Source organism: Myotis myotis, unplaced genomic scaffold, assembly GCF_014108235.1.
Source record: "Myotis myotis isolate mMyoMyo1 unplaced genomic scaffold, mMyoMyo1.p scaffold_m19_p_37, whole genome shotgun sequence".
In the NCBI taxonomy this organism is placed as follows: Eukaryota; Metazoa; Chordata; class Mammalia; order Chiroptera; family Vespertilionidae; genus Myotis; species Myotis myotis.
Window position 1 is genome coordinate 1778628 of NW_023416343.1, and position 13914 is coordinate 1792541.

General features: G+C 62.2%; 1 protein-coding gene across 2 annotated transcripts in view; it reads right to left on the reverse strand.

The window, feature by feature from the left end:
• The window catches only part of ZNF536 (zinc finger protein 536), a 196228-nt gene that overhangs the window by 82565 nt on the left and 99749 nt on the right, over positions 1-13914 (reverse strand). Inside the window, exons 4-5 of one of the 2 annotated variants that reach the window (XM_036303532.1) lie at positions 7756-9324; positions 3253-3546 (exon numbers count right to left, since the gene is read on the reverse strand). In XM_036303532.1, the coding sequence (XP_036159425.1) occupies positions 3527-3546; positions 7756-9324 (1589 nt within the window). In that variant the 3' untranslated portion in view covers positions 3253-3526. Of the gene's footprint in view, positions 1-3252; positions 3547-7755; positions 9325-13914 lie in introns of those variants that run through there. The other variant, XM_036303531.1, reaches the window with a different exon arrangement.

Here is a 13914-nt window from a genome sequence, read left to right on the forward strand (position 1 = left end):
CTGTGGCTCTCTCCTCTGCCCCCCGGGCTGGCCGCCCCTCCCCCTGCCCGGGACACCCACACGGTGGGACTGGTGTCCAGTCGGGGCTGCGGGTCCCATGCAGCGCCCCGCCCTCTGGATGGTCAGTCCTGGGCCGGCCGCTGGTGGGCCCTTCCTCTCACCCGGGCGGCCCCGGGGCCCAGTGCAGGAGCCTCTGGACTCGCAGGCCTGGCTGCCCCGTGTCTCCTGCTGAGAACCCAGGCCAAGGCCACGAGCGGGGCCGTCACACACCACCCACGTCGGGGACGCAGGGTCACCCAGGCCCGGGGTGTAGAGCCAGTGCCCTGAGTGACTTCAGGGGGCGTTTTCGGCCCCAGGATCCCCCCTGCAGGACGGCAGGAGACTCCTGCTCCCGCGGCCGGACACGTGAGACTGTCTCATCGCCCCACGTGGGGGAATCCGTCTGCTCAGAAACAGAAGAAAAGGCCCTGGCCAGTGTGGCTCAGGGGATAGAGCGTCGGCCTGCGGACCAAAGGGTCCCGGGTTTGATTCCGGTCAAGGGCACGGACCTCGGTTGCAGGCTCCTCCCCGGCCCGGGCCCTGGTCAGGGCACGTGCAGGAGACAACCCGTCGCTGTGTCTCTCACATCGATGTTTCTCTCTGTCCCCCCCTCTCCCTCCCACTCTCCCTAAGAATCAGCGGGAACAAACCCTCGGGGAGGATTGGGAACAAGTAACAACCAGAAACTGGAGCAGCAGCTCAGGCAGCCGGGCTGTTTCTCACGCCCTGGGAACGGGTCGCTGGCACTCACACAGGGTCCCCGATGGGGTTCCCCCTGGAACGGGAGGGCCCGGCTCAGCTGTGATCGGCCCTCACATGGGGCATCCACAGGGGCAAGGATGGCAGGGGCGTGTCCCCAATACCCTGCAGGGTCCCTACCGCCCGGTACGGTCTCAGTGGGCCTCAGTGTCCCTGGGAGCTCTGCCTGCTGCTGCCTGGTGGCAGGAACCCTGAAGTCACTGACATGGGGATGACTTGTCCCCTCCAAGTCGCTCCCTCACACTCACCTTGTTCCCCGAGGGTGCAGGCGGGACACTAGGTCACACTCACCTGAGCGCCAACACCGAGGGCGGGGTGGCCACTTGGGGGTGGTACCGGGGGTCCTAGGAGACTGAGGATGAGTGGCCTCCCCTCGACAAGGAAGGGCCCACACGCTGTGTGAACCCCGTCACCCCTGCAGCCCTGCCCGGGGCGGGCACCTCAGCCGGGACTGTCCTTGCCACCTCACCCCCCACCCCCATCCTATAGAAAGAGCAATAATCAGTTAAATTGATTACAAATTCGCTTTCCTCACGTGGCTGCCTTTCTCCCTGGGTGTGGGTCCAGGAGAGCATGTTCTATTCATCTGAGAACAAGCCAAGTTCAGGAAGAAAGTGCAGCCTGTGAGCCTTGGGCCCGAGATGGGGGTCCGGGTCACCCCCAGGGGAGGGCGGGCTCCTCTAGGGCCGCCGGCCTGGGCAGGACGGGGTTTGTGCAAGGAAGGAGCTGGGCAGAGCCCTCAACGGGCTCGGGCACAGAGCGGTGGGCGCCACGTGACCCCCGTGACGTTTCTGGGAGGAAAGGTGACGACACCAGCGATGACCCCCTCCCAGAGTGTTCTCATTTACTTTTTTACTGATTTCAGAGAGGAAGGAGAGGGAGAGAGAAACATCAGTGATGAGGGAGAATCATGGACCGGCTGCCTCCTGCACACCCCACACTGGGGATCGAGCCTGCAACCCGGGCCTGTGCCCTGACCGGGAATCGGACCGTGACCTCCTGGGTCATAGGTCGTCGTTCACCCCTGAGCCCCATGGCTGGGCCCTCCCGAAGTTCAGGTTCCTTTAGCTGCAGCATCTGCATCTGATCAGAGCCAACCTACTTCCCAGCACCTGTGACGAAACGTGGACTTGAAGACTCTGCAGGATGATGGGTTCCCGTCATCAGCGCACCCTACCTCCCCACCGCCCGGCCACCCTGAGCCCCGGGGGCAGCAGGTCCCCTGTGCAGTGACCGTGACCGACAGGGGCCGGGAAGCCTCGCAAGGAGCCGCGCCCTCTCCTCCGCCCCCATGTCCCCAGGCTGAGGCTCTGTCGAGAAGGCCCTGAGGGTGCTCGTCTGGATGGGGGGGGCGCCCCCTCCTTGGAAGCTGAGAATGTGGCTCCTTAAACCAAATGGGGCACCGGCCTCAGCAGAGGGAGCCCCAGGCAGCTCCCAACAGGGAAGCGTGGGGCCCTGGGGGTGACGCGGCCTCACGGAGGCACCAGGAGGCACTGATAAATGGGGGGCGCGGGGTGCAGGGGGTGCAGGGGTGTCCTGACATTCTGCCCACTTCCCAGGCAGCCCGCATGCTCTGTGCCTCAGCTTCCCCACCCACAGGGCCCGAGAGGCGTGGGGGTCCAGATGCGGGAACACCCCTTGTACAGGGACGTGCGCCCCTGGTGTCTGGCTCTCCCCGCCTGCCACAGTCACCCTCAAATCGGGAGGTCCCTGTCCATTTGTGAATCAGTACCAGTGGGGCGCCCTAAAGATGATGGAATGCGACCTGTTGCCCAGCAAACAGCCCCGGGGGGTCCTCTGGGGGCCCCCACCCATGGGCGGGACTCGAGGGGCGGGGGGGGGGGGGCGTCACCAAGAGAATGAAGACAAGGACTCGAAGCGGCACTGCTGTGTCACAGCTTTTATTAGCAACAGCAAGACAAGTGACCGGGGCATTTAGCGTCGTCTTACACTCCACTCGCACGTGATCTCCCGGCTAACAGGGCGCACAGCACACTTCACGTCTGACACTGACTCGGAGCGACAGTGATGAGCGGCACATGCCTTCGTCCCGGGTCACCTCCCCGCATCTCATCACCCGACCACACCCGGTCCCCGGGCAAGTGACCCCTGGCACACGACGCCCCCCCCCCCACCTCTGCACGTGTGGCCTCAGCCCCTGCTTGTCAGCCGTGGGTGTCGAGGTGCCATCCTGGGTCTGACCGTCACGGGCTCGAGGGGAACGCCAGGGCCTGCACCAGGTCGCACCAGCAAAGTCACCGCTTATGCACTAGGGAGAGGGGACCACTGCACTCTTCCGGGCTCTTCTATGCGTTACAAAGCACAGGACGTCGTGCACAGGACATCGGGCCCGGGACCACGTCAGGGCCGCTGGGGAAGGGAGCCACAGCCCCGCCCCCATGGCAGGCCTTTCAGGGGCAGGGGATGGGGTGGGGGGGACTCCAAGCACCGGGTTTGTCACCGGAGGCACAGCGGGAGGGAGCGCTCGCACCTCGCATCACTGAGCCGTGTTGATTGCCAGGCGCGCGGGGACACGCGGGCAGCGTTTCCGCCTCCCGCCTCCGCGTGTACATGGCGTGGGCGCGCCTCGGGCACACACACCTACGCCCACAGCGACTACCTGCTCAACACACAAGTGTGCAAGTCGATCTCCTCCTGACCTGGGGATGGGCGCGGGAGCCGCCGGCGGGGCAGCGCGGACACGCCAGGGCCCGTCCAGCTGGACCGGCTAGAACGGGGGTGACTTACCTGCAAGAAAACGTCACAGTCATTAAACAGTCCGGGCCCGGGCCGGGGGGGGCCTGAGAGCAAGTGCGCACGGCCCTGACTGCTGGGGGGACGAGGACCCCAGTGTGTGGAAGACATACCCCACCCCCGCCCGCCCCGTCTCCTGCAGGGAGAACAGCACGAGGTTAGAGCAGGCGGCAGCCAGGCGGCAGGTGGGGGCAGCGCGGCGGGAGGTGACGGCCTGCGGAAGCGAGCTTTGTGCACAGCCGCGGGACACGGGAGGGGGGACCCGGCTCAGCGGCTGGTGTGGCGAGTGCAGGCGATGGGGGCAGCGATGGGGCCACACGCCCCTGGCCCACGGGGTGGCTGCGCCCACGGGGTCTTCACGTCCCCGGGAGAGGGTGTCTGTCCTGACCACACTTAGCATTCTCATCCTCCCGCGAACCCCAAGTCCTGCCAAGGAGGGAAGTGTGTGAGTGTGTGAGTGTGCATGTGAGTGAGTGAGCGAGCTGGTATGAGTGTGTGTGAACACGTGTGAGTGTGTGCCAGTGTATGTGTGCATGTCAATATGTTGTGCATGTATGTGTGTGCACCTGTGCGTGCAAGTATGTGCATGCATGTGTCCATGTGCAAATATATGCACACACATGTGTGCACTCGTGCACGTGTTCACATGCATGCATGTGTGTGCACTTGTGGTCACACATGTGCGTGTATGTGGGCTGAACCAACAAGCTCTGCTGCTCCCTGGCTTGGTCCCGGGCAGTAGCTCCCATGGGATGGAGGGGAACGTGGACAGGACGACAGAGGAAGGCAGCCAGACCCCTTCGGAGGCCCTGTTGACTCAGACAGTAGCTTTTGGAGCCAAAACTCTGCGGCGAAAGGGACGGAACATAAACAAGGCTACATGTCACCCGGTTGCCGACTCAGACACCGTCCATTTGTTTGTTCTGAAACGGGGAGCAGACTGTTTGGCAAATACAGCGGGTTCACACCACAGCCCTGTCACCCTCAGGGCGAGCGCCCTCAGGCCCAGGCATCCCGGGTCCATGCAAAGGAGGAAGAAGGGGGGTGGGGGCCGGGAGGGGGACCCAGGGAGGGGCCTGCCCTGCAGAGGCTGTCCGGGCGCCCACCCTCTGCACACTGAGCACTGGGCTCAGGAGGGGGCGGGGAGCACCTGCCCAGGGCTGCTGGTTTCTGGGGGCGCCCGGCCAGCGCCTACGCTTCCTCCCGCCAGAGCCTGGCAGCCAGCAGGCAGCGCAGGGGATGGCAGTGAACTCACGGGATCGCCCTTGGCCTTCAGGACAAGCCACAGGGTCCCCTATGACGGGGATCCAGCACCAGGCCCTGGACCACACGGGGAGCGGGCGCCCCATCTGGGAGCCACGAGGTCCACACAGAGAGGGAGGGGGAGGGGGAGCTCCACCACCCGCTGGGCAAGCCAGTCCCCAGGAGCTTGGGCTCAGCAAGAGCGGGGCGGGGGGGAGGGTGGGGGCGTGGGCCTGGAACACAGCACGGGCGCCGAGACCGGGCCCTGCAGCCGCCACCCCGGCTCCCACCGCACAGCGGGAGGCCCCTGGCCGTCCGGTTCCCGACAGAATGGGCAGGAGGGGAGGGACATGGGAGAACTTGGTTCCCGGGCCAACATCGGTGAGGCCCACGGGTGTCAAACGTTCAACTACTGTGTGTGCTCCCTGCGACGGGAGCAGAGTGGGCAACGCCCTGCCTGCCCCCACTGCCCACGGGAGCCCAGCGGAGATCGGATCTGCGTTTCCTGCCAGACACGCAGAGGGAGGCACGGGCCTGGCCCTCCGGGGCATGGGGGCACCAAGCAGCCGGCAGGTATGGGAGGGGCTGAGCACAGGGCCAGGCCCATCCCCAGCAAGAGGGCAGGTCTCCACCTGGCCCGGGGCCCACCTGGGCCAGAGCAGGGCTGGGCCGCTTCCCAGCGGGAGGGAGGGGGGCTCGGAAGGAACAGGCCAAAGGAACCTCTGCACTGGACCCCCAGAAACCAGGGAGGTTCCTCCGGCCTCTCCCCTGAGTGCAGGCAGAGCAGGGGGGCCGGCCTCACCTGGGGAAGCCCCATGTGTACAAGGAGCACCAGAGTCAGGGCTGAAGGTACTTCCTCCCTCCTCCCTCCCTCCCCCCTCCCCCCTCCCTCCTCCCTCCTTTCTCCTTCCTTCTTCCCTCCTTTTTTCCTCCTTCCTTCCCCCCTTCTTCCTCCTTCCTCTTCCTTCCTCCTCTTACCTCCTTCCTCCCTCTCTCCCTCCCGTCCTCCTCTTTCTGCAGGTGAATTCAGTCACAGAAACCCATTCACCCACTGGCCTTGGCTCCCCTCTTGGAGAGAAACTATAACTCTGGACCCAGGTGCTGCTGCCCAAGGGCCAAAGGGGTGACCAGGCAAAGGTTGTCACATTCCCAGGAACTGCAGGGGCGTGGGGAGCTGCTGTGTGGGGGCGGGTGGGGGGGGGGAGCAGTGCCTGGGAGCTCAGCTCAGAGGGAAAGGGCTCAGGAGACTGAGCGGGCACCAGGCCTTCCCACCCTCTGCTCCCAGGCCCAGCTTCCTCCAGCAGGGACAGGAGGAGGGGAAATTAATGGGGTAATATGAGCTCATTTCAATAATAAAGAGCTCGTGAACGCGCCCCTTTTGATCTTTTCTGATGCCTGGATTCCTGGCAGGAACCAGGGTCCTACTCAGGGATCTGAAAGCGCTGAAAATAGACTTTAAACAACATCCCCAAACAAGGGCCAAAAAGGAAGCCGCCCATCACACACACGTAGAACAACAGCGAAAGAAAGACTCGCGCGTCTGTCCGTGCCTTCCTCCCCAGGAGAAACGGGGGATTGGACTGGCACACAACCCTCTTCTGCGCCTTTTAAATATGGTTTTAACAGCTTCCAAGGGAAGGGGGTGCGTGTGGCTAAAAATAGAACCGGGGGCCGGGGTGGGGCCTGCGAACCACTCAGCATAAGGGCCTGTCAATATTTTGGGGGGCTGTCAGGAAGCCATTAGTGGTTTTTGAGAATTCAAAAAATATCTCTGACTGCCTGGTCCATTTGCTCGTGAATCAGGAAGGAGAGGGAATATATATAAATTTCAAGTATGAACCAAGTCCAGCTGCCTGAATCCCGTGTGTGTGCAAGGAACTTGAGATTCAGAGGCTACAAAATTCGCCCTCCCTCCTCCCTTCCTCCCTCCCTTCCTCCCTCCTCTCTCCTTCCTTATTCTTTTCCTCCCTCCTTCCCTTCCTTCCTCCCTTCCTCCCTCCTTCCCTCCTTCCCTTTTTCAACAAGTGAAGTGAGTCACAGAAACCTGTTCTTAGACTAAGGATGGAAGGCACCCCTGCCATTCGTCTCTGGGGAGGGTGTTTGGGGCTGAGCGTCTGTTCTGAGAGGCCTCCCAGCAAGACCATGTGAGCCCCACGAGAAGGCCTGGGCCACCTTCACGTGGAGACACGCATGACTGTCCATGTAGCCCTCCCGCCCGCCTCCATCCCCCAGAGCCCACGCGGGGACTCGTTCTAAGCTCGGGAACCCCCGGGGGAGCCGTGTTCTCCCAGGAGGTGAAGAGGCGCCGACGTGCTAAGCAGAGCAGACAAGCGTGGGCCCGAGACACGCGGGGTCGCAACACAGTGACGGGCTGCACATTTCTCGCTGGAACAACAGATGGACAGGCGAAGAGACAGACGGACAGAAGGCAGCAGCGGGACAGAAGGCCCAGGGCACAGTCGCTGCCGCTAAAGGTGAGTCGCAAACGCCCCGCCCCCCCACCCCCTCTGGAGACAGGGTCCCTGGGTCCCCGCCACGGGGTCAGCGTGACGGTCTCAGAGCCTTGCGTGGACGTGAGGAGAGCGGGTTTGGCTGAGCACAGCGGGGGCACCGTCTTAGGCACCGTCAGCGTCAGTTAACAGCACACAGAGTTTGCAAGCTACCAGGTCTCTTCCCTTTACGGCCCCTTCCCCTCCGGGGATTAGACAGGGGTCCTTCCCCCGGGGGGCCCACCCCCTGCCCAGGGCCCCGCCCGGGAACGGGAGCCCAGGCCTGTGGGCTGGGCCACATGCACGGGGCAGACGCTCATGACTGTCCATGCGGCGCCTCCAGCATCAGGGGCCCCTCTGAGGTTCAGTTCAAAGCCCGAGAGTCAACAAGTCTCCCCCGTCCGTGCTGACAGAGCGCACACTCGGCCCGACGTGCTGGGGAAGGACCCCGGGAGGAGGTTCTAGAACTTACCGCACACGTCCGGCCTCTTGACGCATCCCGCGCCGGCCGCGCCCCCGGCAAGTCCGTTGAAGGCGGCCAGGCCCTCGGCGCTGTAGGCCCTGAGGACCGACAGCATGTTCACCGGCTTCTCCAGGCCCGGGGGCCCGCGCTCCGGCCGGGCCAGGCCCGCGGCGGGGTCCTGGGCTGGGAGGAGGCCCGGGCTGTGCCACGGCTTCTCTGACGGCGGGGGCAGGGGGGACGCCAGTCCCTGGACGGGCTGCGGGGCGCCCGTGGGCAGCAGGCTGTCCCCGCCGTCGCCGCCACTGTCCTTGCTGAGGGCCGCGGGCGGCTTCCTCACCACCTCGGGCTCCGTGTCCATCTCCTCGTCCTCATCGTCCCCCTTGGCGGAGTCCATGTCGTCGGAGGAGGCGACGTCGGACAGGCCGTCGGGCATGTTCTTGTCCCCGGTGTCGGGGATCACGATCGGGGCGTCGTCCTCGGAGGGGGCCTGGCCCTCAGGCCCCTTGTTGGGGCAGGAGCTGGCGGCCCCCGCGCTCACCGTGCCGGGGTAGACGCCGAACTGCTTGTAGAAGTCGGACGGGAAGTGGCAGAACGCGGGGTCCACGTGGCCGGGCCATGGGCCGCTCTTCGGCTCCCCCAGCGTCTCCGCGGCCGGTCCTGGGGCCGTCTTCTCAGAGGCAGAGTCCAGAGGCCCCATCAGGGCGGCCAGGGCCCCATCCTTGCTGGACGGTACGGAGGGCAGCAGGGCCGCCTTGCTGGCCTCCCGCGCCTGCTCTTTGCCGGGCACGGCCACCCCCACGGCAGGGTCCCTGCGCTTGGCTCTGCCCAGGTGGTTGGCCTGCAAGTGTAGGGCCATGAGCTCCACGGAGGACGTGGTGAACGCGCAGAACAAGCAGCCGTGCCAGGCCACGCTGTCCCGCATCGTCACCTGGGAGCCGGGCAGGGCGGGGGCGTCGGGCCGCACCGACAGATCCAGGGGCTCGTACTGCGACTTCTCCGACTTCCTGGAGGGCGCCTTCCCGCCGCCTCTGTCCTCGCCGTCCGCCCCGTGGACTTTGGCAGAGGGAGGGTCCAGCGGGGCCTTGTCCTTGGTGCCCTTCTCCCTCCTCAGGGAGCTGAGGACGAAGCTGTCCATGAACGCCTGCAGGGACCCCTGGAAGCTCACGCCATTGCCCGCCAGGCTCTGGTAGGCTCTTCCGACTTCGGAGAAGTGGGCGCTTTTGGAGGGAAGGTCGGCACCTTTCAGAGCGTCTGACGGAGGCTCCGAGGAAGACAGGCCGCCGGCCTGGCCGGGGTGGTCCCCCGACGACAGCGCTCCGGCCGGCCACTGCTGGGCGGCGGGCCCCCCTCGGAAGTCCATCCCGGGGAGGCCCTTGAAGGCGCCCCTCAGGATGTCGGGCCTGAGGAACAGCGCGGCTTTGCCCGACGGCTCGTCCCGGGGGTCTTGGCTGGCGGGCTGGCCGGACAGGGGCCCCGCCCCGTTCTGTCGCTCCCGGTGATGCCGCTCCAGGTGGTACTTCAAGGACGCGGACTGGGTGCCGGCATAGTCGCAGTGCGGACACTTGTAGGGCTTCTCACCTGCAGGGTGTGGGCACGGGGGAGACAGAGAGAGAGAGAGAGAGAGAGAGAGGAGAGGAGTTTATCTCACTTTGCTGCCGCGAGGCTAGAAGGAGCAACGTTTGTTCTTGGACACAAAGCAGCGCCAACTAATAATTAGTCGGAGAACAACTGCTCGTTAATAGAAGAATAATTCGTGCTTTTCAGCCTTTTTAACGACTTCGTACCATTTGGGACTACTCAGGAATGACATACTATCCACACACAATTAGCTATCTCTTTCTTCATCTAACGTGTGCGAACGGCTATAGATTTAAAAGCTATGATTATGAAAATTAAGCATAATAATTCCAACCACTGCGATCATTAAAAGTAGAAGTTTAGGAAGACGGCGTACGTAACAAATGGCCGGGTGCAGCATTTTGTGTATACAAGGGCCCTGAAATTTGTTTAAATTATACACATGGAAACCATTTTTAAACCTAAAAATTTTATGGCCCTGTTACGCAAGACTGAAATGAATGATTTAAGTCTCGCTCCGCAGTAAATCATGGATATAATTAGCAAATGGCACACAGCGCGGGCCATTCATCATTATCGGGAGGGCACCCTTCCAGGGCGCGGGTAGCGGCAGACCCACGGCATTGTTTCCAAATAAAGATCCATAAATACCGATTCCCTAAAATATTAATGCCGTTACAGTGCATTACGGCGGCGGCACGTAAAGACGTAGAGTTAAGATAAAAAGCAGTCAATAAACCTTAAAAGAAAACGAGTAATAAAAAGGGGCAAAATATATTTAGCTTCTGTATTTGAAATTAACATTATCTACTGGTCTTCGCAGGGCCTTAAATTTGTTCTAATGGTGAACCTAACGCAGCGGCAGTAAAATGCGTAATTTACCTGTAATAAGCGCTTTCGAGAGAATAAAAATCGCGTTAAGGGGCGTTTTAAAACATATAAGGCCATTTTCACGAATTAAATATTTATTTCAATTCAACACCCAACTTCTATTGTTCCTGCCTCCACGGAAGAGGCCGGGCACGTGGGACCTGGACCCGGTGCGCTGTGGGCCCGAGGGGACAGGAGGCGACGCACACGCGGGTGTAAACGCAGCCCAGGGCTCCTGAGCGCGCCCAGGTCTCTCCCAGACTCGGGGATGGATGGGCGCTCTGCAGGGAAGGTGGTGTGACCATCCTGTGAGCTGCTCCCGCAGGGACCCCATCCACGCCCACACGATCTCTCTGAGGGACTCGGTGCACGAGGCCACTGGTGCCTGCTGGGCTGGGCCGATGCCAACCCCCGTCCTCCAGGCGTGGGCTTTAGGGTGACACAGCTGCTGAGGGGAGGACTTGGCAGCCAAGAGGACCGGCCGCCCGGTTCCGGGCAGGGGGCTCCCCGTCACCCCCAGACCCAGTGCCGGCCTGGTCCGCGCGCTGCCATGTGTCCCCCGCTCAGCGGCTGCGGGGCTCCCGGGCAGCTCGAGACGCCTGTGGGTCTAGGAGGGTATCCGCGTGGGAAGGTCCTGGGGCTCTGGCTGGAACCGGCCGAGGACCGGGAGGACGACGCACCCTCTGACGCTTTGGCGCCGCCTCCACTTCCCGCCTCAGTCCCGTGGGGGCCCAGGCTCACCAAAAAGGTGCAGAGTCATTCACACACATGGAGTGACCGGTGAATGAGCACGTCCGGTCTCCCAAGTTGGACGGGGAGCTGAATGAAGAACCAGAGATGAGGCCTTTATCCTCACGGCCTTCGTGAGGATATGTCATAGAGGAGACATGTCATAGGCTCATGCATGCAAGCGATATTCACACCCTCATGCACAAACATCATACACCACACACACTCCGTACATCACACACACATGCATATGCACACACAAAACATACATCACGCACATCATATAACACACACACGAACACACATCACATTATACAACACACGCACATCATATAACACACATCGTGTAACACAGAGACACACACGTGCGCACACACACACCTCTTCCATTTGGCCAACGGACAAATGCGAGCCCACCTGTGCTGAGAGCTGCTGCCCAGTCCGCGCCACCCACCTGGCCACTCGCTTCAGCCTGACACGGGGCTGGTGCCAACGCCTCGGGCGTCTGCCCAGGAGCAAGCCAGTGGCCGCCCAGTCCCTCCCCCGCCCAGCAGGCTCTGCCCGAGACTTGGAAAGGTGTTCCCTGTGCAGCCTCGTGGCACCGGCCGCCCAGACCCGGCCAGCAGCGCCATCCAGCTGATGACTGGCCACTTAGGACTTAAATGAGTCCAAACCCACTGGGGGGACCGCTCAGGCTACCCTGAGCTTCTCGGGGCGTCTGGGACCGTGCTGTCTGGGATGCTGTCTCTGCATCCACCTGGTGTGGGAGCCCCCCACTCAGGGGGGCCTTCCCAGCCAGGCTCACCTCGGGTTGCGGGAAACAGCGGGCAGACCCCACGCCTCTCCCGCAGGGCGGCCGTCACTCAAGTCCAACCAGCCGTGGACACGGCGACCGCCAACGCTCTAGGCAAAGCCACACCCGTTTCCTATGTGCAGCGCCCTGGTTTTCAATGCTGGCACCTGCTTACACACGTCCCCCAACGTGAGGGGCCACGGAGCCTCCTCCACAGGCTGGCCCGGCCCCGGCGGCTCTTACACAGCCTGCGCCTGGGGAAGGGGGCCAGTGCCGAGCCAGTGCCTCCCCATCGAAGCCGGTCAGGGCACCGGTGGCCTTCCCCGGGGAAACCTCTCCAGCCTTTCACGGGGTGAGAGTGGGCCCAGACGCCGCCTTTCTAGGAAAGAGAGTCGGCATAGCAGAAAGCCGTCGGCAGCTCCTCGCCTCAATGCACTGACGCAGGGGTGGGGAACGTCCGGCCCGCGGGCTGTGGGAGGCCCTCGGAATCGTGGGGCCGGCCCTGCCAAGGCCTGGGGGGTGAGCTCACTCGGTGTTTGACCAAACGGAGCAGGGGGATGTTTACGCTGATAACCCCATGTGCCTTGTGACTGATGTTGTAAATGTGCAAACGGCCCTGGACAGAAACAAGGTCCCCACCCCTGGTGATGGTGCGGGTGCGTGATGTGGGATCGTGCACCTGAAACCTGCGTACTGCTGTTAGCCAGGGTCACCCCCACAACTTCCATAAAACGGGAAAGAAATCACTGGAACCATGGTACAGTGAAACCAGCTCCTGCTGCCGTGGCGACGAGCTGCACACTCCACTTTGGGGGAGCATCAGTACGTCCTCAGGCAACTGCAGAAGAAACTACAGAAATATGGGGTGCCCCCCCCCAATGTAGCCGCGCACTTAGAATCATTGTAAAGGCAGTGTTCATCCAAATACATTTCATTTCCAAGACGGAGCCAGCAGTTGTTGAAGTCTGCGTACATTCTGGGGGGACGCCCTGTCTATGGCCACCTGGTTCCATTCGTTCATCCCACCTATTTTCTTTATCTTTTTAAATATATTTTTATTGATTTCAGAGAGGAAAGGAGAGGAGGAGAGATAGAAACATCAACGAGGAGAGAGAATATTGGATCAGCTGCCTCCTGCACGCCCCACACTGGGGATGGAGCCCACAGACAGCCCCGGGCATGTGCCCTTGACCGAAATCGAACTGTGACCTCCTGGTTCCTAGGTGGACGTTCAGCCGCGGAGCCACGCTGGCGGGGCCACCGAACCTATTTTCGCACGGCCATAGCTTTCATCGTTCTGAGCCTCCACGTTGCACTGGATAAGCCAGAGGAGCAAGTTCCCAAAATCACAAGTGGGTCCTTATGGGTCTCCGCGGACACCCCTTTCTCAGGCCTTTAAGAAGGGCCTCGCGCCTCCGCCTCCGACGTGTCCTTGCTGTTTCTTGTTCGTTTCGCCAGCTCTCGCGAAGGGCTTTGGGTTTGACGTGGAGGTGCGGACGGTCGGTTCCCGCGTCGGCGGCAGGGTCTCCTCGCTATTTACTCAGCCTTCCTCCCCGTCTTTACTCGGTTCACACCGGGAGAGACAAATGCGGCGGCGCCTTCCGGGGCAGCTCCAGTCCATAAATATAAATCGTGCGCTAATTCCCCCGCAGCTTCTCCACGCTGTAAACCTGGAGACTTCGCACACAGCTGCCGCGCGCTAAACAGTGGCTTGTCCAGAAGGGGACAATCTGTGTCTCTAATTGCTGTCGCTGGAGCCGAGATTCATTAGGCAACTTCCCCATTACACGTGAGCATTAATTTGTCTGATGAAATATCGCCGCTGCCGCGTTCATTAGCCGCGCCCGCGGTACACGCGCCGGCTCCCGCCTCGGACCCGCGGCGAGTTCCGCTGATGGCTGCTTCCCCGCCTGGTGTTTGCTGGGAAAGTCCCCCACCCCCGCCGCCGCCACGTGACCCTGCCGCTCTGAGGAAGTTTAAATCCAGCCAATTATTTTCCCACAAAAGTTTGGGATGCCCTGAAGGCAGGGAGAGAAGACGGGGGCGGGGGGCTGTGGGGGAGAGAACGGCCCTCCGTTCCGCGTGGGGACCTACGGACGCCAGGAAATTTTAACTCAGGACAAAAGGGAACAAAAGAATCCTCTCCTTTGGGGCAAGTGGGCATTTTTTTCCCTTTTTTTCATAATCACGCAGGTGGC